Genomic DNA, 25,171 nt, shown 5'->3' on the forward strand with positions numbered 1-25,171 from the left:
TTCACAAACAAATTGAGTCTCCCCCCCCAAGCCCATCCCTCTTCATGCAAAATGACCCGCAGCGCTTCAACCCTCCCCCCTCCCCAAGCTCTTTGAACCCAGACATCTAGTTGGGGTGTATCAAATGGTAAACATGGAATATCTTTCTTCTCTGTGGTCTCCTAAGCACCCCCAATGAGCAGGGAGCAAACCCCACGGCACCCCTATGGGGACTTGCTTCTGAGTAAACATGCCTTGGAAATTTGTAAAACAGGTTGGATGTGGTTAGCATTAATCTCAGTGTATAGCAGGACTTTTAAAGATGGTTTCATTACTTTTTTTTAGCTGCCTTGAGTCTCTTTGGAGAAATAGGTTGGGCAGAAATGTCTGAAATAAATAAACTAGGCCTGAATGGCTAAACAAGGGATGGAGAACCTGTGGCTCTCCTGATGTTGCATTGGCCATGCTAGCTGGGGCTGATGAGAGTTGCAGTCCAACAACATCTGGAGGGCCACAGGTTTACTAGCTCTCAGTTAATCTCATATTTATTTTACCTTATGTCTTTATCCAAACAAGCAGGGTGTTATGAAATGCTGCATGAGAGGGTTTTCCTTATTTATTTGTTTTTTGAAAAATGCAAATGATTCTTTTTTTAAAATGAATGAATGAATGAATGACTGGATATAACCTTCCTCTAAATCAGCCTTCAGCAACCTGGTGCCATCCAGAAGTTTTGAACTACAATTTCCATCAAACCCAGCTGGTTGTAGTCCAGAACCTCTGAGATAATTTCTGGGGAATCCACAAAGAAAGGAAGCACTCTAGTTCTGCTAAGGAGATCTGCAGACATAGTTAGATCCTTGGCCAAGGATGATAAAAACATACACGAATTGCCATTGAACTTATAACAATCGGGCCAGAGTTCCAAGAACACATGGGAACTCTTTCTCAAGTGTGAGAAGGAAAGATTAGGTAGACTCCATCAACCTTTACTTTGGTTGGTTTACTAGTCACTCCCAATGGCTGTGCTGGATGGAACTGATGGGTCCAAAACATCTGGAAGGCGCTCAGTTGGGAAAATCTCCGTTATACCTTTCGAGGAGATTCAGGGTCTCCTCGATAGGGTTTAATTCATAATAATCAAGCCATTGAGATATTGCAAATGGGTCACTGGCAATGGGTTTGGGTTTTACTTAATGGGTTTTCACCGGAAAGGTACAGCTGAATTAAATATGGGCTGGCAAGTTGATGTCGGTAACACTGTCTGGACTCCTGCATGCATGAAGAGCTCCAGATCCTGCAATAAACACCCATCTGGAAATAGCTGGGGAGAAAGATTTAATGTTCTGAGAAGGCACCAGCTGGAGCTTGTTCATCCTCTGTTCTCCTCTGCCAATATACAGTGATGACTGGTGCCCACCGGGGACTAGTGAGGCAGAAATCAGGGGAGTCCAACAGGAGGCAGAGCTAAAGCCAACTCATTCTAGTTTTGTCCCCATCCTCCTACTCCCTGCTGCATTCTGCAAGGGCAACACTGAGACTAAGGAGGAGGAAGCCAATAGACAGTGCTGGCACCTCCTGGGTTGCATGTGAGTAAGAAGGCAGGTGGATGGAGACTGGCTGGGGGCAGACTGGGGTGGGTCCCCCACTCACTGTGATGGACAAGCCTCCACTGCCAATATATAAGGAGGAGGTGAGGCTGGGTTGGGAGAGGCCAAGGCTCAACGTAGGACTAAGAGCTGCTGCCTTTGAGGGCTAAAGGGAGGAGGAGGCTGTAGCAAACCAGACCTATCAGTTAACCTTGAAGAGGGAATTGCTTGCAGGGTATGTGGGAAAGCTACTGATAAGAGAAGTGAAGTTAACGCCATAAATATGGGACGGAATTGTGAGGGGTTCTGCGACTAGAAAAGGGCAGGCAAATGCGGCGCTTGCTATGTGTGATGCAAAGAGTCTCAGGCTTTCTCCTGGAGAACCCCACCGGGACCACTTCATGCAGTAGTAGAGCTCTGAGGATAACACTGAACCTAAACAGAGCTCTAAAAACTGAGAGGAAGGCAGTGAGTAATCTCATAGCTGCCAAAAAGAAAGAAAGAAAGTTGCTCTGTATATTTTTGAAAACCTTTGATCCGTACATCTTTTAAAAGATGAATGAAATAATAGATAGTCGTACCGTGGGGAGAGAGGGATGAGCAGGGAGTGGGAGATGGGGTGGGAGACCGTCCTCCTTTCGTGAGCAGTATTAATATAAAATGCATTACTAGTGCTGGAGCTGAATCCTCGGCTCAAATTAAGCCCCAGCGCAGTGATAATGCTGGGAAGACTCAACAGAGGTAGGGCTGGACAGTGCCTGTGGTCTCTTTCTGCTGGTATTGGGGATGATGGCTTAGCTGCAGGAAGAATGATGGGGACATTAGAATCAGAGGCCGCTTCTTCGGCATCACACATTCCTGTTTCTCCAAGCCACAAACTAGAGGAATATTGTTTCTCAGCTGTGGCTGGTGCCCATTGGGTCTGGTGGGGCGGAAGGCAGGGAGGTCAACAGTAGGTGGCGCCAGAGCTAATGGCTGGCAGAGCCAACTAGTTCTACTTTTGCCCCCATCCTCCCACCTGCTGGGTTCTACAAGGGCAACACAGGAGGGGGACGTTGACAGGCAGTGCCACCTGCTGGACTGGTTGTAAGAAAGAAGGCAGGCATGTGAAGGCTGGCTGAGGGCAGACTGAGGTTGCCCTAATGGACCTGCCACCACAAAACCGTAATGAGAAGGCCACCAAAACACCATGAATAGGAAATGGCACAGTGTGTAGTAAAATATCTGGGGCTGGCCCAGAGCAATAGGTCACCAACCTGGCACACTCCAGGTGTTTCAAACTACAACTCCCATCAGCCCCAGCCAGCGCCAGGCGGGGAGGGCGGCAATAGGCAGTGCAGGTGGTTGCTTTGGGTGTTGGACTTCCAAGCGAGCCAGGTTAATTCGGGCAAAAGCCACTAGGGGGAGCTTAGACCTCCTTTCCCTAACCTTTGGGACAATGTTGCCTGGGTTGCGTGTACCATTTGCAACATCCCCTTTCTCTGCCTCTGAAGAACAGGACGCAACAGGCGATCAGCATCCATTCCTGCCCCTTTGCTTGTCCCGCCTGGGTGGAAAAAGGAAAACAGGGGTGCAAACACCTGGAAAACCCGCAAGGAGGGCACACACTTGCCCCATGCAACAAGATGCAAGAAGAGAGGCAGAAAAAGTCTTCTGAGCCTTCCCTGAAAATCCCTCCTCTCATTTCTGCAGAAACACGGCACAAATCATGGCTTACATCCCTCAGTGCAATCCTAAGCAGGCTTAGTCTGAAGTAAGGCCCACCATGTCCAACAGGTCTTACTCCCAGGTAAGGGTGCACAGGACTGCCACCGTGGCGACTTGGGTTAGCCTGCGGACACACACTTGCACCATCCAGTGAAACTGGAAGTAGCTTCTCTTTCTACCATTCCCCAAAAGGAGAAGGAGAGAAGCCTTCGCTGTTTGGAGGCGAGCTTCCTCCCTTTTCTTCCAAAGCAGTGAATTGGGCAGAGGGGTGTGTGTGTGTGTGTGTACAGGTGCTAGAGCGAGCGGCAATGGCAAGCGAGCATTGCTCATCAATAAAGCAGCGGCTCTAGCTGTCCCGACAGGAGATCCCACCACCAGGATACAACGTGTCCTAGCTGCTTCAGAGGTGCCTGTCCAGATCCTGTAGCTAGCTGTGCCTCTTTGGGGTGGATCTCCATGGTAGCTTGCAGCAGGGGTAGGTGGATGGTTGGGAGTGGAGTGCCTGAGTTATTGAGGTTGCCCTCCAGCACCCGAGGGCCAACAGAGCCCCAAAAGGACTTTGAAAAGCTACCAAGCAATGTTTAAAAAGAAGTCAAGGATCATCAAGCAATGGCCAGCCCGATCCTTGACCCAGGAGAGGGCAGGGCAATAGACTCTGGAGTAGGGATGGGTAAACCTATCCATTTTGGTTTCTCAGTTTCCCAGTCTTAAACTGAGTTCTCCACATTTCCACACTGGTTGGCGTCTCTTCCATTAAAAAGCCATCATGAAAACTCACCAGTATTTTCTTTAGTGTGAATTCTTCCTAATATACACTTTTTTTTTGCAAAGCAGTTTTCCTTGCTTTAATGAATTTCCCCACGTTATTTTCACTAACAAATGCATTGTTATGCACTCTTCACCCCAGTATATGCATATTTAATTTGCACATTTACTTGGCTGTGGAACTGCATTGCAAAATTCAGAGATGTGCGAAGGAGGGCCATAGTTTTGGTTTGCGTATCATTACAGAAAGTGTGGATTAGGTAGATTCGTATTCGAACACAAACTGAATCAAATCTCTCCCTCACCCCTACTCCGCATTGCCCACTTCGGTTGGCAGGGTTGGGTAAGGAAAGGAAGGAACTGGTGTGTAAGGGGGTGGTTTGCGGGAGGTTCAGGGAAGGAGATGCCTCCATCTCCTCTGGGCGGAAGCAGAAGACACAGCTGAAAAATCCCTGTGCATCAGTAAATGGAACGTGGATGGAAATACAAAGCCACGCCAGCTTTACACTGGAACAGACAAGCCGAGCCCGGGGTCAAGGCTGCTGCCCACAGCCCTGCCCAAGACGAAGCAAAATCCAGAATCTACCTTACCACAAGACGGAAGCAAGCGAGCATGCAAAAGCTGCGGGTTTGTTCCGAAGAGAGGAAGAAGAGAAGAAGGAGGAAAAACCCTTCATCATTAGCAAAATAATAATAATAATAATTTTTTAAAAAAACCCAGAGGGAGGCAGATGGCTGTCTGCCAAGCATGGCATGACCTCAGGGTCAGCCGGGATTGTTCAGATGACTGTTTGTTAAATCCATTTCCTGGGAAACATTTGCTCCTTGGTTTGCTCTCTTCATGTGCAGATGACTTACAGTCAACACACCAGCTTTTGCCTGTGGGAGCACCCATACACCCCGGTCTCCCAAGAGTCACGGGGACAAGGCTTTCTTTCACAGCGTTGATCGGTTTGCTTATTCTATCATTTTCTTCCCTCCCTTGTCTCCTCCTATAAACACTTCATTGCAGCGTCCCATTCTTGGAATCCAGAGGTGGAACCCAACACGCATCCGCAATCGCTCCATTATTCATCCTTAACCGACTTTCCTCTATCTCTTTTCTTCAGCTTTCCACCTCTACCTCGAACGACGCCGACTGTTTCAACCGAAGGCTCGGCCATCCAGAATCCATAGCTGGGAAGGCCATCAAGGGGGTCTCTCTCCCCTTATTCTTGCATTACAACCCACCCAAGACCGGGCGGGGGGGGGGGGGACACAGGCGAACCTCTACCCACCAGCACTTGGCCGGAAACCACTTTTGATCCAGCACTGAGTGGCAGCAGCTTTTGCCACCAACTTGCCAATCTGCCACAGCGATTTCTTGTTTCTTTCCATACACCACTTTGTTTGTTTTTCATTTGTGTTTTTGTTTTTTTTGTTTTTGTGTTTTTTTTAAGCATCGTTACTTTTTTTCAAAAATTAAGATTTCAGGACAGATCACTACAAGGAAGACGGGAGGTGATGGAGGCATGGGGATTTTACAAACTTGAGGAGGGATTTCTTCCAAGTTGCCACTGCCACGGCTTCATGGGACGTGGACGCACATGCAAAGTGCGCTGGTCATTCATACGCACGATCTAACTCTTGGCTTATGATTTGCCACACGTTGCGTTGATCTCTCTCTCTCTCTCAGTGTACATGTGAGTGCATGTGTGGTTTTATAAGTCACAGCATCTCTCCCGGAAAAGAAAATATATATATAGATATATTAAATGAATAAATAAAACCATGACTCTGATTGGTTGGTCAGTGCTGGGTTGGGATTGGAGGACCTGGCTCCAGACGATGGTCAGATTCTTCCAGGGAGCGGCTTACTCGATCACCATGCAACGGGGCAAGTGTTGGGAAAAATATTTGAAAAGCTCTGGAGTGGCCCCTGGACAATTTGTCAACTCGAGTTCTTCTAAGTCTTGAAGCTGGACGAGGCCCGAGAGCCCAGTTGTGGTCAGGAGAGGACAACCTGGAAAGACCAAAATCAGAGAGCACCCCATGAACAAGAAACAACTCATTCAGATGACCACAACTTACAGCAAGCAAGGCTAACAATGGTCACATTTAAATACCACTTTTAACAGCCCCCTGCAAAGTGGGATTAATTGTGAAACCACTCTGGGAACTGTAGTTCTGGGAGGGGAACAGGGGCCTCCTAACAGCCCTCAGCAGCTCCCAAAAATCTTTGGAGGAAGCCAGGCCTGTTCAAAGTAGTGTCATAGTGCTTTACATGTGTGGTGTTAATGTGGCCTCAGAAGTCCTCCCCACTGAATTCAGCTGAAGCTATTCTAGGGACACATGAATTCGTTAGTTTTGGTTTCTCTCGGTTTCTCATTTCTCTAGCCTCAAGTTCAGTTCTCCACAATTCCACACAATTCCTTTCAGAAATAGACTGGAAAGAGAAGCTGCTGAATTGCAACTCATTACCAAACTTAAAACCATGGAGAGACCTGGTCTGAACAAAGACATTGGATTCTTATCTCATTATACATGACAAAGCCATTTTTCACCTTCTCACCCCTTGCTTTTTCCTGTAAGACCTATTGCAGTCGTTAAGAGTCGTCAACAGGCTCATCACAGCTATCTGCCAACCACCCATTCCCACCACCCTTCTGAGTAATACCCCTCCCCACCTTCTCACTATATAGAAGGATCTGGCAACTTCTGTTTCAGTGTATCTGAAGAAGTGTGCATGCACACGAAAGCTCATACCAAGAACTAACTTAGTTTGTCTTTTAGGTGCTACTGGAAGAATTTTTTTTTTTTTGACTTTGGCAGACCAACACGGCTACCTATCTGTAATTCCACACTAGTTCACGATTCTTTTAAAAAGGTTAGCATGAAACTGCATCAGTATTTAAGTGCAAATTTATCCTAATATACACATTTTATGCAATTTGGCCGGTTACACATTTTTGTATGCCATTTCCTTGAACACAATGCATTTTTATAATATTATTTTCACAAATATAAGTGTTTTAATAGACATTTTACCTCAGTTGTATGCATTTTTGTGCACATTATTGTCATTCTCATGAGGCAATGCAGCCTTTAGGCCAGGCTTCCTCAACCTTGGCCCTCCCAATGTATGGCCTACAACTCTCATGATCCCTAGCTAGCAGGACCAGTGGTCAGGCATGCTGGGAATTGTAGTCTCAAAACATCTGGAGGGCAGAGGTTGAGGAAGCCTGCCTTAGGCAGAAAAGGGTTTCCTGCCTCTGAAGTAAAATGACCAAAGAAACGAGTATTGTCAATTCCCTTTCGCCACTTTCAGCTCTCTGGGGAGAGGGGGAGGTAGTGTGTAACCCCTAACCAAAGTTTCCCTTATTTTCCTTTTGCCCTGCCCCCACCCCACACAAAAGAATGTGGTGACAGTGTTTGTATGAATGCGTTTCTCAGCAAAGTGGTGGGTTCAAATGGATTCATGACATGCACCAGAAAATTTCCCCTTAGTTTGGCTCTCACCAGCAACAGACAAGAGGCGTAAACTTCTCATTCCCAGCAGATGCTTCAGGCCAAAATCTTGAACCTGAAACAGGAGAGAAGGAGGGAGGATTTGTGAGCCTGAATTGCTTGAGAAGCAAGTGGGTTAAGTCGGTTAACTATGCTCGTTTTTAAGACCTGAAGTCTTGCTAATATGGGGGTATTCTATTGGCACGGGTGCCAACTGTGAAATGACCATAGCTGTCAACTTTTCCCTTTTCTTGCAAGGAATCCTATTTGGAGTAAGGGAATTTCCCTTTAAAAAAGGGAAACGTTGACAGCTATGTAAATGACCTTTCTAGAGAAGTCTGGGGCAACCTTTGGCTCTTCAGATGTTGCTGAACTACAGCTCCTATCAGCCCTGGACACTGGCCATGCATGCTGGGGATTATGGGAGTTGTAGCTCAGTAACAACTGGAGAGCAGAAGGTTCCCTACACCTGGTCTAGGCAGACATAATGGTGGCCTTGAAAGGTCTGAATGGCTGTTAGGCGGAAGATAGAGCAGACCGGTTCTCTGTTACTGCAGATGACAACATTAGGAGAAACTTCCTGATGGCTAGAGCAGTGGAACACTCTGCTTCAGGAAGCAGGGGGCTCTCTTTGACTTGAGATCTAGCAGCAGAGGCCTACCCAAAGATACCGCAGCTGCATCCTGTATTGTAGATCTTACACTGAGAAAGAAATTGGACCAGATGACCAACTCTATGTCTGTCCGTATTTTCATCAACAAAATATTGGAGCGGTGGAAGCCGGTCCATTTGGGAAAATATGGCACTGTCCCACCAGCCTCAGTCTGCCCTCAGCCAGCCCCCACCTGTCTGCCTTCATACCTACAGCCCATCCAAGATGTGGCACTACCTGTCAACTTCCTCCTCCTTAAGTCTTGGTGGTTGCCCTTGTAGAACTCAGCAGGGAAAAGGATGGAGACAAAACTAGAATTAGTTGGCTGTGCCTGTCATTGGCTCTGGCTAGTCCCAATGGGCACCAGCCATCACCGTTGTCAGTCCTTCAAATAGAGGACTCACCTCCCCAAAGGTGAGGCTCCAGGACAACCTGAAGCTCCAGAATATTGTCATTTGCCCACTGACCTGGCAGCTGCCACCACTTGCCAGCTGTTGGGGGAGAGAGCAGGAAGCAGGGATTGCTTAAAGGGAGACTCCCAGAATCTTTCCCACCTCCCCAACCTCTTTATAGCCTCTGCCAACGGATTGAAAGTACCAGGCTGCTCTTTCCCCATTACCAGAGGATTCTTGGGGACTGCCCAAGAAATTTTGCCCCTTGAAGACAAGGTGGCATCCCACCCTGCTTTCCACACACAGAAGCTGGCTAGAGCCACTATTGAATTGTACTTCAAGCCTAACAAAGAAAGTCATGTCAGGGGGGGGGGAGCTGCCCCTGCTGCCCCTCAACATTTGCCGCCAGAGGCACTTGCATCAGTCTATTAGTAGGGCCAGCCCTATCTATTACCTACCTGGCAGCACCAACGGAGGTATAAGTTCCTAAGAGATGACATGGTGGACAAGTAACTGAGCCCGGTATCTGTGATCCGCACACACCTGCAAGAGAGTTAGGAAAATCGCAACTGTGAGGAGGAAAGCATGAGCAATAGGAGCAAGGGGAAAGGGGGAACTTCTCAACTGCCCAGTCCCTTTTTATTATTGATATAAAGTAGCAGTATAATTGATGTTTTTAAATGCCTTTTTATGCTGAGATGAGTAATGTATGGATTCCATATTTTGAGAGCTAGAATATTAGAAAATGTACCACAATACAAATAAAATAAAATAAATAAATAATTCAATATAATCGATATCTATCTTTTGAAGAGTTGTTTCTCTGTTTGCTCCGTGTCTGGACAGCTCTTAATATATCCTAACCCAATTTTGCAGGATGGATTCTTCAATCAAGGAGCAGGTTTCGTCTGTGTTTGGATAAAATTGGAAGCCATTTGGAATCAAGATGGTGGGCCACACCTTTCAAAACTGAACTCATATTTCCCCCTTAGAATTCCCTAGCAAAGCCAAATATGAGGCTGCCAGTGTGATATAATTCAATAGATTTTATTTATATGATATATGATGCTATTGATGAATATAATACCTATATGTACTAAGTACTGTATGTGCTGAAATATTGTATGCACCATATTTTTCAATATTAGTAATACTAGATACAATTTTTAAAAAGGTGGAGCAGCAGGCATGGGGGGGGAGCAGGGGACCTTTTGATGGTACAGTTTCTAAAAACATCAGGTTGTATCAAATGTTAGTTCTACTCAGAGTTATGTCCATTAATTGCAACGGGTATACTCTGAGTAAAACTTAGTTGGCTGCACTCCAGCCTTTCCAAATGTGTTGCCATGAAAACCTGGGCAATGTGCATTTTAAAACAAATTGACATCACATTTTAATGAAACACCAATAAACTAAACAGCAGCAGTTGTCAGAGGACCAAACTAGACTTGAATGCATGTATGCATTGCTATGAATTTTGTACTGGAAGGAAGGAACCTGGGAGATGGGGCAGGGGGGGTGTTTCTCGTGACATCAGAGTGGACAGCCAATCAGTGCTATGAAGCTTTCAGAACTGTGTCACCCAACCCTCTTCACAAGAGCTCCATTCTGGAGAGGCACAAGTGCATTTTGAGCTGACTACTTAGAAGGCATCTCCACATCCAGAACAGCTTCCAGATGAGGACTTAAATTTGGAGACAGGTCTTGGAGAAATTGCACATGGGTTATTGGCAAAAGGCTTTTTAAAAATCAGATTTTCTTCTAAAAAGGTAAATCCAGATTAACTTGGTGGCGAGGGCATACAGAAGTTGGCATTTTGATGCCAATGATGCCATGTGGACACTGGCACGATTAAGGAGCACGCACCACCCCAAAACTGGTCTCTTCCAGGTGTCCTTTTTATTGTGCGTTCAGGATGATTTGTGCTCATGATGTTTGTGGGATGGTCACACGTGACCCTACATTCAAGACTGTTTGCACCCATAGAACCTTTGGGGCAGCCATACTGCTTCATTTCCAGGTAGCTCATATCCTGCAACTTCCTTGTTGGCTTGTTGCTCCTGAATACCAGTTTTTGGAAGCTCCAAAAGAGGAGGGTGCTCTTGTCCTGCTCACAAGTTCCCACAGGCATCTGGTAAGTCACTGGGGGGACTGGATGTTGGACTTGGACCACTGGTCTCATCTAGCATTTGTGTGGTGTAGTGGTTAAGAGCGGTAGACTCGTAATCTGGTGAACCAGGTTCGCTTCCCCGCTCCTCCACATGCAGCTGCTGGGTGACCTTGGGCCAGTCACACTTCTTTGAAGTCTCTCAGCCTCACTCACCTCACAGAGTGTTTGTTGTGAGGGAGGAAGGGAAAGGAGATTGTTAGCCGCTTTGAGACTCCTTAGGGTAGTGATAAAGCGGGATATCAAATCCAAACTCTTCTTCTTCTCTTCTTATGTTCATAGGATCATTGGACTCTGCCTTACTCCAAGTCAGACAACTGGTCCATCTAGCTCAGTGTTGTCTATACTAACTGGCAAAGACTCTCCAGGATTCCAGACAGGGTTGTTTCCTATCTGGAGATGCCACAATGTTCTGGGGTGGGTGGGGAGCTGTTGCCTCACTTTTGTTGCACTTCTGTACAGGAATAATGTGGTGGCATTGGAGAAGCACCGCAGAACAGCTAAGCAAGCAGAATAAACTTACCACAAACACCCTATGATTGTGTCAAGCACATGTTGCGGAATACACACGCTACAGTCTGGAGAGACCCACAGATTCTCTGTATGTGCTAGGATAACTCACAAGGGGGCAGCATTGAATTAGAGAAGCTTCATTGACTGTGTAGTCCATAGACTGAGGGGAGGGCCTTTCCGGATGCCCAGAGATCAGAAGCTACACACACAACTGGTACCTGAAGTTATGGGTGGGGAGGCAGCTGAGACAATTAGTGCCTTGGCATAACTGGAGCCAGCCTGGTGCAGTTGTTAGGATGCCAGGCCAGGACACAGAAGAAGAGGGTTCAAATTAGCCCTGAAGCTCATTGGTGGGCTTTGGGCCAGTCAGCATCTCTCAGCCTCACCTACCTCACAGGGTGGTTGTGAAGATAAAACAAGAAGTATATAGTCCACCATGAGCTTATTGGAGGAAAGGTGGGCTAGAAACATAATCTCATATAAAGACGTTGCACCAGCAGGGTCATCTACAGCAGCAAGTGGAAATGAGCCACAGGTGTTTGGAGATCAAGGCGAGAACATTGTTCCTTGAGGCACTGCAGTTCCCTGGAAACCCCTTGGTCTCATGGTGACCAAGCTGCATTGCAGGCAGATAGACAGCTGCCTCATTGTATCGATCAGGCCACTGGTCCACCTAGCTCAGTACTTGTTTACAATGACTGGCAGTGGCTCTCTAGGGTTTCAGGCAAGAGGGCATTCCCAGCCCTACCTGGAGATGTTGGGAATTGAATCTGAGACCTTGTGCATGCTAAGCAGGTGCTCTACCCCTGAGCTATGGGCCACCCCTGGTCCCCACCTTGCCTGCTCTGACTCTGCCCTACCAGCAAGTGTCTCTGCTGCAACCAGCTTCCCCTGAGCCTTGAGTTACGAGGGGAGAAACTGCTGCACAGACATCTCTCCTTGTTTTGTCCCTCTGGAAATAGGCCCAGCCCATTTTAAACCGCACCATTAGCTTCTAACCCTTTCAGTGGTTCTCAACCTGTGGGTCCCTAGATGTTGTTGGACTACAACTCCCATCATCCCTGAGTTCTGGCCTTGCTAGGTAGAGATGATGGGAATTGTAGTCCAACAACATCTGGGGACCCACAGGTTGAGAACCGCTGCAGATTGTTGTGTGTCTGTGCTAGAACCAAGCCCTAGGGTTGTAGGAAGCCATTTAGCTCAGTATTGTCTACACCAGGGGTTGTCAACCTGTTACCTACTGCCCACTAGTGGGCGTTTCAGGATTCTAGGTGGGCGGTAGAAGCTGAATCCTCCTTCCATCGAACACTGGTGGGCGGTAAGGAAATTTTAACATCAAGAAAGATGCATTAGTGGGCGGTAGGTATACAAGGTATAAGAAGGTTGACTACCCCCAGTCTACGCTAACCAGCAGCAGATCTCCAGGCTTTTCAGACAGGGGAAACATTCCTACCTGGAGGTGATGAGTATCAAACCTAAGACCTTCTGCATGCCAAGCAGGTGCTCTGCCACTGATCTATACAGCCTGGTTTCTGAGCTCAGCCGAGGCCTGGCAAGATAATTCTCCACTGCTGCATAGGCATTTCTCAGTAGATCACGCTTCAATCCTCCATCCCAACCTCTGTGAAACTTCAAGAGGGCTCAGTTCTCCACCTACCTATCAAGGACCAGCTCCTCCAGCTTGTGCAGGTCACAGGCAATGTACTCCAAGGCCATGTCTGTGATCCGAGGACACCATGACAGGTCCAAGCTTCGGAGTTTGCGGAGGTTCTCTGCCACCAGCTCCACGCCATCGTCCGTCACCTTAGAGCAGCCAGAGAGGCTGAGGACACTCAGGTTAGGGAGGCTGTGCACCATGTTGACCACCCCGTGGTTTGTGATCTCCCAGCAGGAGTTCAGGCGGAGGGTGTGGGTTGTGTAACCCTGCTTGGCAGTGAAGTAGGCTAGGGCCGTGTCCGTCACATGATAGGCTTGGAGATTCAGCTCGGTCAAGTTGGGCAGCAGCTGGGAGATGGCGGCAATGGCGTCGTCGGCCACGTTGATGCAGTCGCTGACGCTCAGGGAAGTGATGCGGGCATTCAGGCTCGACCAGAGGCCAGCTTCGGTGAAATCATTACACCCGGACAGTTCCAGCCGCAACACCCCTTGCATCTGTTCCAGCATGACCTGAGAAAGGGAAAACACAGATTTCATTTTGGGGGAGGGGATCATAGAGTGGCAAAGCTGGAAAGGACATTAGAAATCGTCTAAGCCAGGGATCAGCGGGCATCAGGCTTGTGGGTGGAGACAGAGGTGTAGTAGTCTGAGGTCACCTAGGGTTAGGTAAAGGTAAAGGTACCCCTGACCATTTAGTCAAGTCGTGACTGACTCTGGGGTTGCGGCGCTCATCTTGCTTTATTGGCTGAGGGAGCTGGTGTACAGCTTCCGGGTCATGTGCCCAGCATGACTAAGCCACTTCTGGCGAACCAGAGCAGCGCACGGAAATGCCATTCACCTTCCCGCCAGAGCGGTACCTATTTATCTACTTGCACTTTGACGTCCTTTCGAACTGCTAGGTTGGCAGGAGCAGGGACCGAGCAACGGGAGCTCACCCCGTCGCGGGGATTCGAACCGCCGACCTTCTGATCAGCAAGTCCTAGGCTCTGTGGTTTAACCCACAGCGCCACCTGCGTTCCCACTTAGGGTTAAAGACCTGTTAATATTTCTCCAGCAGGGTCTCTGTCTCCAGCATCCTAGAGCCGTCCAATCAATAGGAAGGGGAGTTTTTTAGCCAGTGAGAAGAGGTCTTTCTGACACTTTGTGCTGATTGGAGCCAATCAGAGTGGGAGGAGGTGAGCGGCCCTAAGTAATGGCTGACTGGGGATTGGAACCTTTGTCTCCCAGGTCTGACACTCAACTACTATGCCACACTGGCTAAGCAACATTGGGAGGGCCAAAGGTTCCCCACCCCTCTGCTCTTTTGAACCAAGTGGGGCTTACTCTCAAGCAGACACATGTAGGTGCGCACTGCAAATCACCTACAAGGTATGTGTATTTAGAAGTCAGTCCCACTGAGTTCAAAGGTGCTTCCTCTGATGCAACTGTACAATAGCATTGCAACTTTCACCCGCCTCATGCTGTCTGAAAGAGAGAAAAAAAAGAAGAGAACCACACTCTATGGATGCTCAAGAAACTGAATTTCCTTGAATTCCATTGGGAATAGACTTGATCTGCGCATTCCAACCTTATCCATGGATTGGAATGAAATTATTCTCCAGATTTTGCACTTCTCTGAATTTTGCAAGACACTCCTGAGATCCCAAATTGCCAACAAGCCAACAACTATTTAGTTTGCACATTTTAGGGTAAGATAGGTTTAGAAATGCATACACCTAGAGGCAGCTTTTTGGGAGGTGGTGCTCCTAGGAATTAATTTAATAACAAAACAAAATTTGATACCAATCCCTCCATTAGAATTACTGGGGATATGAGAGGGGCCAAATGAAGATGATTTGCATAAAGAATTGACTCTGTATCTTTCTCTTAAGAATTGATTCTGTATGTGTTGTTAGAGCTGCTAGGATGGTTATCGCAAGAAAATGGAAATATTTAGAGGAGTTCAATAAGGATTTATAGTGTAGTCAAATCTGGTCCATAGCTGTTGCTGAAAAACTAATTCAAAAATTAAGGTATACTAGAGGACAATCAGAAAAAGATTCAATTTCAACTAAGTGGCAAAAATATATATGATGATAACAACGTTCAAATGCCTCCTGTGAATTATGCTACTGTCTGGAACTGCACAGACACTGTCACAGTAAACAAATCCATCCGGTTTTATCCCAATCAGAAACCCTGGATGAATAGAGAGGTCCAGGGCCTGTTGCGGGAAAGGAACAGGGCTTTCAGGTCAGGCGAGGTGCAGCTTTACAGTGTGGCAAGAGCAAACTTGAAGAGGGGTATTCGACAGGCAAAACGGGATTATAGGCTGAGGATTGAGGATAATTTAAGGAGCAACAACACAAGACAGATGTGGCAGGGGATTCAGCACATTACCAACTACAAACCTAACCTTGGTGCTGTCGACGGTGACCCTTTGCTGGCGGAGGAGCTTAACCTCTTCTTTGCTCGCTTCGAGAAGGAGCCACCTGAGACGCCGGTATTACAGCCACCAGCCCTTAGGGGCCCCTCATTCACGGTAGAGGAGCATGAGGTGAGAAAGGTATTGAGGATGGTGAATCCGAGGAAGGCGGCTGGACCTGATGGCATCACTGGAAAGGTGTTGAAGGGCTGTGCGGATCAGCTGGCGAGGGTCTTTACTAAGATCTTCAACAAGTCCTTACACCAGTCTATTGTCCCACCCTGCCTGAAGTCGTCAACTATTGTCCCTCTGCCCAAAAAATCCACAATCAGTAGTTTGAACGACTACAGACCAGTTGCACTGACTCCAATCATCATGAAGTGTTTTGAGAAACTGGTGCGCCGTCATATTATTTCCTGTCTTCCATCAACTTTTGACAACTACCAGTTTGCATACAGGGCAAATAGATCCACAGAGGACGCTATCACCACCACTCTCCATGCTGCTCTGTCCCATCTGGAGCAGCCGGGGAGTTATGTGAGGCTGCTGTTTGTGGATTTTAGCTCAGCTTTTAACACTATTCTCCCCCATAGACTGGTGTCCAAGCTAGAGGCGATTGGACTCTCCAACTCCACCTGTCTCTGGGTTTTGGATTTTTTGTCAGAACGTTCTCAGAGGGTTAGAGTAGGGTCACATATGTCCACAGCCCTTAGCCTTAACACCGGCTCACCACAGGGTTGTGTGTTGAGTCCCCTGCTCTATGCTCTCTATACGTATGACTGTACAGCCATCTATTCCAGCAACAAAATCATCAAGTTTGCTGATGACACTACGGTGGTAGGGCTCATTTCAGGAGGGGATGAGTCCGCCTATCGGGACGAGGTGGAGCGGCTCTGTGTTTGGTGTGGAGAGAACAATCTGGCTCTTAATACGGCTAAGACCAAGGAATTAGTGGTGGATTACAGGAAAAAAAAGGCGGACATTCAGCCCTTGCATATCAATGGGGAACGGGTGGAGAGGGTGGCGGAATTCAGGTTTTTGGGAGTAACTATCGATCAGGGCATGACTTGGAGCGCAAATACCACTGCTCTGGTGAAGAAGGCCCAGCAGAGAATTTATTTCCTCAGACTTTTAAAGAAGAACAATCTGAGTGAGAGACTGCTGGTGTCCTTCTACCGAGGCTCCATAGAGAGCATTCTTACATACTGTATTTGTGCTTGGTTCTCCAGTTGTACAGCTAGGGAGAGGAAGGTGCTCCAGAAGGTCATAACCACAGCACAAAGGATTATTGGTCAACCTCTCCCATCCTTGGAAGAATTGTACGGTTCCCGTTGTCTTAGGAAAGCAAACAACATCCTGCAGGATTCATCTCACCCGGGATACAGTCTGTTTGCACTACTGCCGTCTGGCAGGAGATATAGAAACATCAAGTCAAGGACAAATAGACTGAAAAACAGTTTCTACCCGAGAGCTGTGGCCCTTTTGAATGCTGTAACTCGATAGTGTGACTTGGGAGATTGATGGGTGTGGGTGTGGGTGTGGCTGGAATGTGGTTTGTGGGTTGTTGTTGTTGTTTTGCTTTTGTTGTTTTTAAGGGATGGCATCCAATTTCGTTGCACTTGTGCAATGTTGCACGTGTGTAATGACAATAAAGAATCTATCTATCTATCTATCTAAGAACTCTTAGTAACATTTCAGCTTTCCTGATATTTATGAATAAAGTAAACTTTTTTAAAAGTTACTACCCTGCAACACCAAGAATACACCCCCCCCCCCGGGAATGTGAATAAAATTAACTGAATTTATACTTTGTGTGTGCATGTGTTTAATTTTCATTTTCATTCAATTGCATTGTTTTTCTGCATTTATTTATGCTTGTCTATTATTGAAGTATATGTAATTGTTTAAATAAGCAAAACCATGCTAAAAGGAAGGAAAGAAAGAAGGCATATAGTGGGATAAAATATATATTTTTAAGCATGCATTTCATGGGAAGATATGCATTTAGATAGGATTTTCTCTGCATGATTTTTTAAAAAGTAAGTAATCAAAGCTAAATGGGGCAGACGGGCTTACAGAGGCACTACCATAAACAGACTGCTGATCCGTCCATCCACCCTTACCTCTCACCCCATCAGCCTGCTCAGTTCTTTCTGTGGATCGGGGCTCTCTTTTGCCCAGGCTGCTCAGCTCCTGTAGGCCACCTCTGCTCTGCTTGTCTTTAGACCCTCCCCTTTATTAAAATAACAGCAACCATCATCATATGGTGTTTTGGGATTGATTTTGCACTGGATCTGTGTTTCCATTGTTTGCATATGTTGGGTGGTTTTTTTGATGTTCATATTGTGCGTACAATACGGTTGTGGCTGAGTCACATTGGAATAACGGTTTGTCCTTAAAGACAGGGTGTAAACAAGCAAACAAATAAGGTTGCATTTGTACTATGCATTATAAAGCCGCATTAGACGTCCCCATGGAAGATGTATTGATTAATACAGCACTCTGGGAATTGTAGCTTTGCATGAGGAATCAGTGTCTCCGAACAGCTCCCGGTACCCTGAACAAACTACAGCTCCTGGGATTCTTTGGGGGAAGCCATGACAGTTTAAAGTGGTATGGTGCTGCTTAAAATGCATAATGCAGATGGTGCCTAAATCAAGACAGCCGATGCTCAGACATGTTGTAGACCAGCAACATATGCAATGCCGCACTCTCCCCAGCCCTGCAACAGAGGAAAGCAGACCCTCCAAGTGTCCCTCTTTTCCAGGGACAGCCCCAGATTTACAGAAGCTGTCCCAGTTTCTCATTTGATCCTGGAATGTCCCGCTTTTCCTTAGGACGTCCCTATTTTCATCAGAGGAACGTTGGAGGGTATGGGAAAGGCTCTCTCAGCATGAAGGCAGGGGACCAGGGGCAGGGGACATACTGCACCGCGAGGGCCACATTCTCTTCTGGGCAATGTTCTGTGGGCCACATGCTGAGTGTTGGGGTCAGGAAGAGAGGCAAAGCTGGATAGAGAAAGGTAAAGGGACCTGTGACCATTAGGTCCAGTCGTGGCCAACTCTGGGGTTGCAGCACTCATCTCGATTTATTGTCCAAGGGAGCCGGTGTACAGCTTCTGGGTCATGTGACCAGCATGACTAAGCTGCTTCTGGCGAACCAGAGCAGCGCACGGAAATGCCGTTTACCTTCCCACCGGAGCGGTACCTATTTATCTACTTGCACTTTGACGTGCTTTCGAACTGCTAGGTTGGCAGGAGCAGGGACCAAGCAACGGGAGCTCACCCCGTTGTGGGGATTCGAACCGCCGACCTTCTGATTGGCAAGTCCTAGGCTCTGTGGTTTAACCCACAGTGCCACCCATGTCCCTGGATAGAGAAACACATGTAAAAATTACTTTCTAAGTAACACTCACACACCCTTCTCTATTCTCTATCCAGGCAAGCAAAAGGCATTACTGGAGTTCAGGGACACATTCCAGCCAGGCATAAACACCCAGAGGATAAAGTCCGACTGGCAAGGGGTGTGGCCTGGGGAGAGGGGGTGTGGCTGGGGGAATGAGGGTGTGGCTAGAAGGGGGTGTGGCTACCTGGAGGACTGTCTGTGGCTCCTGGGCCTGAGTTTTCCCCTCTGTGCAGGAGACTTACCTCAAGGCCTGCGTCTGTGATGGTCGATCTCTTAAGGCTCATGGATTTCACCCCCTTCTTGGACAGAGGATAGTTATCGATGAACTCACAAATGTCCAGGTCAGAGACGCCGACCAGGCAAAACCCCTCAAAACCCCTGATAGCAAAACCCTGGAGGTTGACAAACTCCTTGTCTCCACTGGGCAGGACGTTGTAAAGCTCTTTGGTGTGTAGCACCGGCGTCAGGCCCACCCAGAACTTGGGCTGGTACAAGACCCTCCTCCATGCCTTGCAGACCTGGGCCAGGACACACTTCTCGCAGGCGGAAAAGTACGTAAACAAGCGGTTGAGGATCTTCTCGTCCACAGCCAGTTGCCGTTCACTGGGGGAACCGGAGAGGCCTTCGAGGGAAGTGACCTCCCCGTTTGTCGGGGAAGCCTCGCTGGAGTTCAGTCCCACCATGGCAGCTCCAGAAGGAGATGGCACCCCGGCCAGAGCCGCCAAGGACAAGGGTGGCGCCAGGCCAGGGATGGGCAGGTCGCTGTGATTTGCTAAGGCTGGACCGATGAGAGCAGGCACAGATGAAGGCTGGCACAAGCGGTTTTTCATCGCTGGGGTCCCTTTGGTGATGCTGGCAGAGCCGAGTCCATTGGCCTGGGCGGGAATCTTCACAAGTCCGTTCCGGGGTAAACATGGAGGTTTCGTATCACCGTTACTCTGGTTCGACATCTTCCAAGGTCACTCTGGGAAAACAACAAGGAAGGCTGTTAGGGAATTGGACCCATGGCGCACCAGGGAACATTCAGCTTTTCATTGAATCATCTTGCAGGAGGAATTGCCCCCCTTTTAGATGGTAATGGGCAGAAGTGTAGTGGCCTATGATCACAGTAGGTTGAAGACCCATTACAATTTATGCAGTAGGGTACCAGCAGCATCCCTGTTTCCAGCATCCTAGGGCCATCCAATCAGCATGGAAGGGGAGCTTTTGAGCCAATGAGAAGAAATCTTCTCACACTTTGTGCTGATTGGAGTCAATCAGAGTGAAAGGAGGTGAGTCAGCCACTGAGGATTGACTCCTAGGGTCACTCTGTGCATAGGAAGAACAACATAGGAAGAGTTGCTCCAAAGCTAAGCATTTAGGAACACAGAAAACGGAAGGGGAGCTTTAGTTTAAAAGAGAATGGTGTTCAAGTTCTGTTACATATAATGGAACTTCAAGGAAAACACAACTTAAGTCACTTCAAAAGAAGATATTGGAACACTCCAAACCATTTGCCCATGTATGTCTACAGAAAATAGGAAATCTGGCTGAAAGGCAACACATGGAAATCAGCACTAACTGTTGCAACGCATCCCTAATTAATATTGTATAACAGCAGTATTGTACAATCTTAGAAGGTTGCATAATCTTAGAAGCGGGTACGGCTTTGAGGGGGCATGGCTGTGACTGGCAATGGGTATTGCTTTGCTTACTTCATCAGCATTTGGGTGTGAATTTCTCCCATCTTTGCATACAGTTTCGATGAAATGTACATCTTTTTGCAAAGCAACTTTTCCTAATATAATGCATTTAGGAATGTTATTTTCACAAATACAGTGGTACCTCAGGTTAAAAACTTAATACGTTCTAGAGGCCCATTCTTAACCTGAAACTGTTCTTAACCTGAGGTACCACTTTAGCTAATGGGTCCTCCCACTGCCGCTGCACCTCCACTGTGCAATTTCTGTTCTTATCCTGAAGCAAAGTTCTTAACCCGAGGTACGATTTCTGGGTTAGCAGAGTCTGTAACCTGAAGCATTTGTAACCTGAAGTGTGTGTAACCCGAGGTACCACTGCATATTAATTTTCATGTGCACTTTCCCCTATAATATATGCTTTTTTGTAAACTTTGATTGCTTGGAAAACTGCACCAAAAAATTCAGGTATGTGCGAATTTTGAAGAAGAAGAAGAGGAGGAGGAGTTTGAGTTTGGATTTGATATCCCGCTTTATCACTACCCTAAGGAGTCTCAAAGCGGCTAACAATCTCCTTTCCCTTCCTCTCCCACAACAAACACTCTGTGAGGTGAGTGGGGCTGAGAGACTTCAAAGAAGTGTGACTAGCCCAGGGTCACCCAGCAGCTGCATGTGGAGGAGCGGAGATGCGAACCCAGTTCACCAGATTACGAGCCCACCGCTCTTAACCACTACACCACATGTTGGTTCTCACAGTGATATGGAAATTGCAACTTTGATACACTGCCTTTTCAGTACAATACCTTTCAGTGAATTTCTTCCCCATCCCTATCCATGGGGAATGTTTTACACGAAGCAGCATTCCATCAACCAAGCTCCCTCTGACAGCCCAGAGATCCCTCCCCCTCAGCGAGTGCGAGTCCTGAGTCTGCCGCTCTCTCCAGTAAACTAAGCAGAAGGTTGGAAATTGAGCCAATTTTCCTTTAGTGAAATCTTTGTTGCTGAGTTCGTCTTGCTCTGCTATTGTCATGTGAATGAAACTTTCCGGCCGTAACCACAGCAACCAAAGGTGGCAGCTTTGATAGCAACTTAATCCTGGGGCTTGCAAGAGTTGGCGGTGGTGGTGCAAGGGAAGCCCACATGTTTAATATTGGTCTTCTAGGAGAGAACAGATTAGGAAGCATAGGAAGTTGGCTTACACAGATCAGACCACTGGTCTATCTAAGCTCAGTATTGTCTAGACTGGCAGCAACTCTCCAGGTTTCCCTACCCAGAAATGCCACAGACTGAATCTGGGTGGAAGATGGAGTAAAAACTAGACTGAGTTGGCTCTGCCTGACATGGGCTCTGGCTCCCCCTACTGTTGGGCTCCCTGCCTTCCACCCTACCAGCTACAAGGGGCACCAGCTGCCATTGGATTGAAAGTGCCTTGTTTCCAAAGAGTCTTCATCCTTTTTCTTTCCAGTTACCTCTGGCCATAAGCATCGTCACCATTTATTATTTTTTAAAAACTCTAATGATTTATCTACTGCCTTTATTTATATGCTGGACCCAATATTACTGGAACAGGAGGATACAAATATTTTACATATTTTAAAATCCCACACTTTTAAGGTCACACTTCATTTTGCATATGTGTTATCCATTGAACCTAAATTCAGAATTCACACACGCTTGGGTAGCTTTTCTGGTTTGTTTACAGGGGACTGTTTTACCCAGCTGCCTGGCAGGACTCCTAATGCAGGCCTGCAGCAGGGATTTCCCTGAGCCAAGAGATGGATGGATGGGAAGACAGGTGTGGAGATTGGCTTGTGCTTAGCAGGTCACAGCACAGATAATTCACAGGGCCTGACTTCAATACAGTGTGCAACACAGTGCACTGCTGGACCAGAGCGTTTGCAGACCATAGTTGTGATGCTCTGGCTGCTAGAGGGTGCCATCTTGGTTACAGAGCCTGATCACTTAAAGAGCTGAACAAGATGATGTGGTAAAATATATTTCCAGCCCTGTCCCTCAGTCCAGAGAATAGTGTGGCCCCAGAGAGTCCAGGCACTGGCCAGCTCTGAACTAAAGTGCACACTTGCATATTGAGGTATACACAATCAATAAAGCCTTAGCTAATGTAAGCCATTATCAGTATCTTATGCGCCTCGGTATTGCATTCAACAGAATTTCATGTTTAATAAGAATGGGGGGGGGGGGGGAGATGAAAAAAATATAGCACAAGCAATAGCTCAAACGTGCAGCAAGTAAGAAATCAGAATTTGTAGACTCCAAATGGTTATTTCCAGTACATGAAATTGATTGACAAACAGCCGGCTGTTGTCAGGAGTTAGAATGTGTGTGGGACCAAGACAAACTGTTGCTTGGATTTTCTTATTTCCCCTCTGCCCTCTTGCTTCCTCCTCCTTCTCTTATTAAACTTTTGCACCTCCCCTGTTCTCCATTAGTGCACCCATATGCAGAGGGGTGTGTGGGTGTGTTAGGGAATTTTGTTCTTTTTTTAAAAAAAAAACCATGTGCTTCTGTAAATCTTGGGGGTCCCTCCAAGCATGCAGACACCTCCCTTTGCTGCATCCATAAGGCCAATTGCCATCCATAGTGATCCTCAGGCCCTATCCAAGTTGGCCGCTAGAGGGAGAAATCTGGCTGCCACCATCCCACACGTTAACACTCCTTTGCTGGAAAAGAGCAACACAGTGGAGGCTGGTCCTTTGGAGCAAAGGGGGCACCAACCTCAATCTGCTCTCAGCCAGGTCCCCTCTTACAACCAGCTTCAGGGTGTGGCACGAGCCATCAGCTCCTTCCTCCTCCGTTTCAGTTTTGCTCTTGCAGAACTCGGCAGAGAGGAGGATGGAGTCAAAACTAGAACCAGTTGGCTCTGCCTGCCATTGGCTCTGACTCCATCTGCAGTTGGACTCCCTGCCTTCTGCCCCACCAGCCCCAGTGGGCACCAGCCACCTCTGCAGCCATGACAACTGCCCACTGCAAATAAAGCAATTGCTGCTGTTTTTCTTCATGGAAAGGATGGGAGCCAGGGAGAGAATTGTGATTTTAGACAGAGGAGGCAGGGACACTTCTTTCCTTCTTGTGTTGCCAGCTGACCTGAAAAAATCACTTTGGCCTGCTCTTGTGCATCAAACAGCAGATTAAGGTGCAGAAATTGGCAAGGGAATCTTCTGATGACAAAAGCAACCCATTATTACCTCCTAACATAGGTGCGGGGAACATTTTGAAGCCCGAGGACCACATTCCCTTCTGGGAAACTTTTTCAGGGGCCACACGGTAGTGGGGAGCAGGGCCCGGGGCCAAGGGGGCAGAGTAATGAATGTGAATTTAACTTTTGTACCATAATCTAGTTTCTATGCACATTCACCCCCCCATCTCTATAGATAAATTCAGGCGAGCAAAAGGCATGATCAGAGCACAAGGGCACTTTCCAGCCAAGCAAAAGCACCCAAGGAAGGAATGGAATTGCTGTGCTGAGTGGGTGTGGTCTGGGAGAGGCCCAAGGGCCAGACAGAGAGGCCTGGAGGGCCGCATTTGATCCTTGGGCCCAAGATACCCCACCCATGCCCTAACACCTGCACACCAACCTGCCACTAAGGCACAGCTGCGGCAGCTGGTTGAAAAGTTGGCAACGACACTGCCTTCCCCTTGCCCTCACGGGATGTATTTCTAAAGTGCTTTTTCAGTCTATAAATAAGCCCATGAATTATTAAGGGTGCCTTCCACTGGCCAGGCCTTGGACTGGGAAGGCCCCAAAACGGCAGCAGCCCCACAGCCTGTCGCATCCCATTTGCCTTGGGAGGTGCACCCTCCCCCCCCCAAAAAAAAACCTTGAAAGGGAGAGGGAGGGAGGAAGCAAAGAGTCTGCATCCCAGGAGACTCGGCAGCACAGACATGTTTGAAGCAAGGCTAGGATCTGCTGTCTGCCGGCCTGGACGCTGCTTGCAATCACGTGCCAATGCAGATGACTGCCTGTTTCTATGCTGAGCCAGCTGGCTTGGAGAAACCCCACAAAGACACACACAGAGAGAAAGAGAGAGCGAGAGATGCTCAACAGTCATGCTTTCCTCTCCACTGACAGACAACGGGCCTTCCTTCAGTTCAGGCAGCTGGCTGGGAGAGGAATGGAATACAGATGCTGGGTGGTTCTCTCCCCCCTTCTTCTGAAAAGCCTCTCCATTTGCACCACCCCACATTCTGCCCCACAAGAACGCAGTGGCCAAGAGAACTAGATTCTGCACCCTGTTTAAATGGCACAGAGTAGTAAGGCTACTCTCTCTTAGGAGACAGGATTGATTTTGCAATGTTTACTATTTTAGCCAAGAGTTCTGGCAGGGAGAGGGAACCTTTTTCAGCCAGAGGGCCACATTTCCTTCGGAGCAACTTTCCAGGGGCCACATGCTGGCATTTTGGCATGGGCAAAAGTGGGAGCAGCAATGAAGGTAAAATGTACCTTTGTGCAGTAGGCTAGTTTCTACAAATGCACACATACACAGAGATAAGCAAGAAGCGTTATCGCAGTTCAGTGACATATTCCACCCAGACAAAAACACTTGAGGGGGGAGTCTGGGAAGAGCCATGAGGGCCGAAAAGATAGGCCTGGAGGGCCACATTTGATCTTCATGCCTTGGATTCCCCACTGCTAAGTTACAGGAATCCCAACCACTGAACATATGTTTCCATCACGCTTCTAGTTTTGGATACTTCACCAGGCAGCTTCCAGCACTATTATCACAGCACTGAATCTTTGCCTCCCACTACCCTCCGCTCC

The 25,171-nt window shown here is 47.6% G+C and overlaps 1 protein-coding gene across 6 annotated transcripts in view; it reads right to left on the reverse strand.

Moving 5' to 3' along the window:
• Positions 1 to 639: 639 nt before the first annotated feature.
• FBXL16 (F-box and leucine rich repeat protein 16) overlaps positions 640 to 25,171 on the reverse strand; it is a 74,347-nt gene continuing 49,815 nt past the window's right edge. For 5 of the 6 annotated variants that reach the window (XM_083585263.1, XM_083585261.1, XM_083585264.1 and 2 more), the window contains exons 3-7: positions 18,958 to 19,679; positions 12,908 to 13,416; positions 9,029 to 9,113; positions 7,539 to 7,602; positions 640 to 6,042 (exon numbers count right to left, since the gene is read on the reverse strand). In XM_083585263.1, coding sequence (XP_083441389.1) covers positions 5,894 to 6,042; positions 7,539 to 7,602; positions 9,029 to 9,113; positions 12,908 to 13,416; positions 18,958 to 19,665 — 1,515 coding nt within the window. In that variant the 5' untranslated portion in view covers positions 19,666 to 19,679 and the 3' untranslated portion in view covers positions 640 to 5,893. The remainder of the gene's footprint in view (positions 6,043 to 7,538; positions 7,603 to 9,028; positions 9,114 to 12,907; positions 13,417 to 18,957; positions 19,680 to 25,171) is intronic. The other variant, XM_083585265.1, reaches the window with a different exon arrangement.

This window comes from Podarcis filfolensis (genome assembly GCF_964270895.1).
Source record: "Podarcis filfolensis genome assembly, chromosome: 14".
Taxonomy (NCBI): Eukaryota; Metazoa; Chordata; class Lepidosauria; order Squamata; family Lacertidae; genus Podarcis; species Podarcis filfolensis.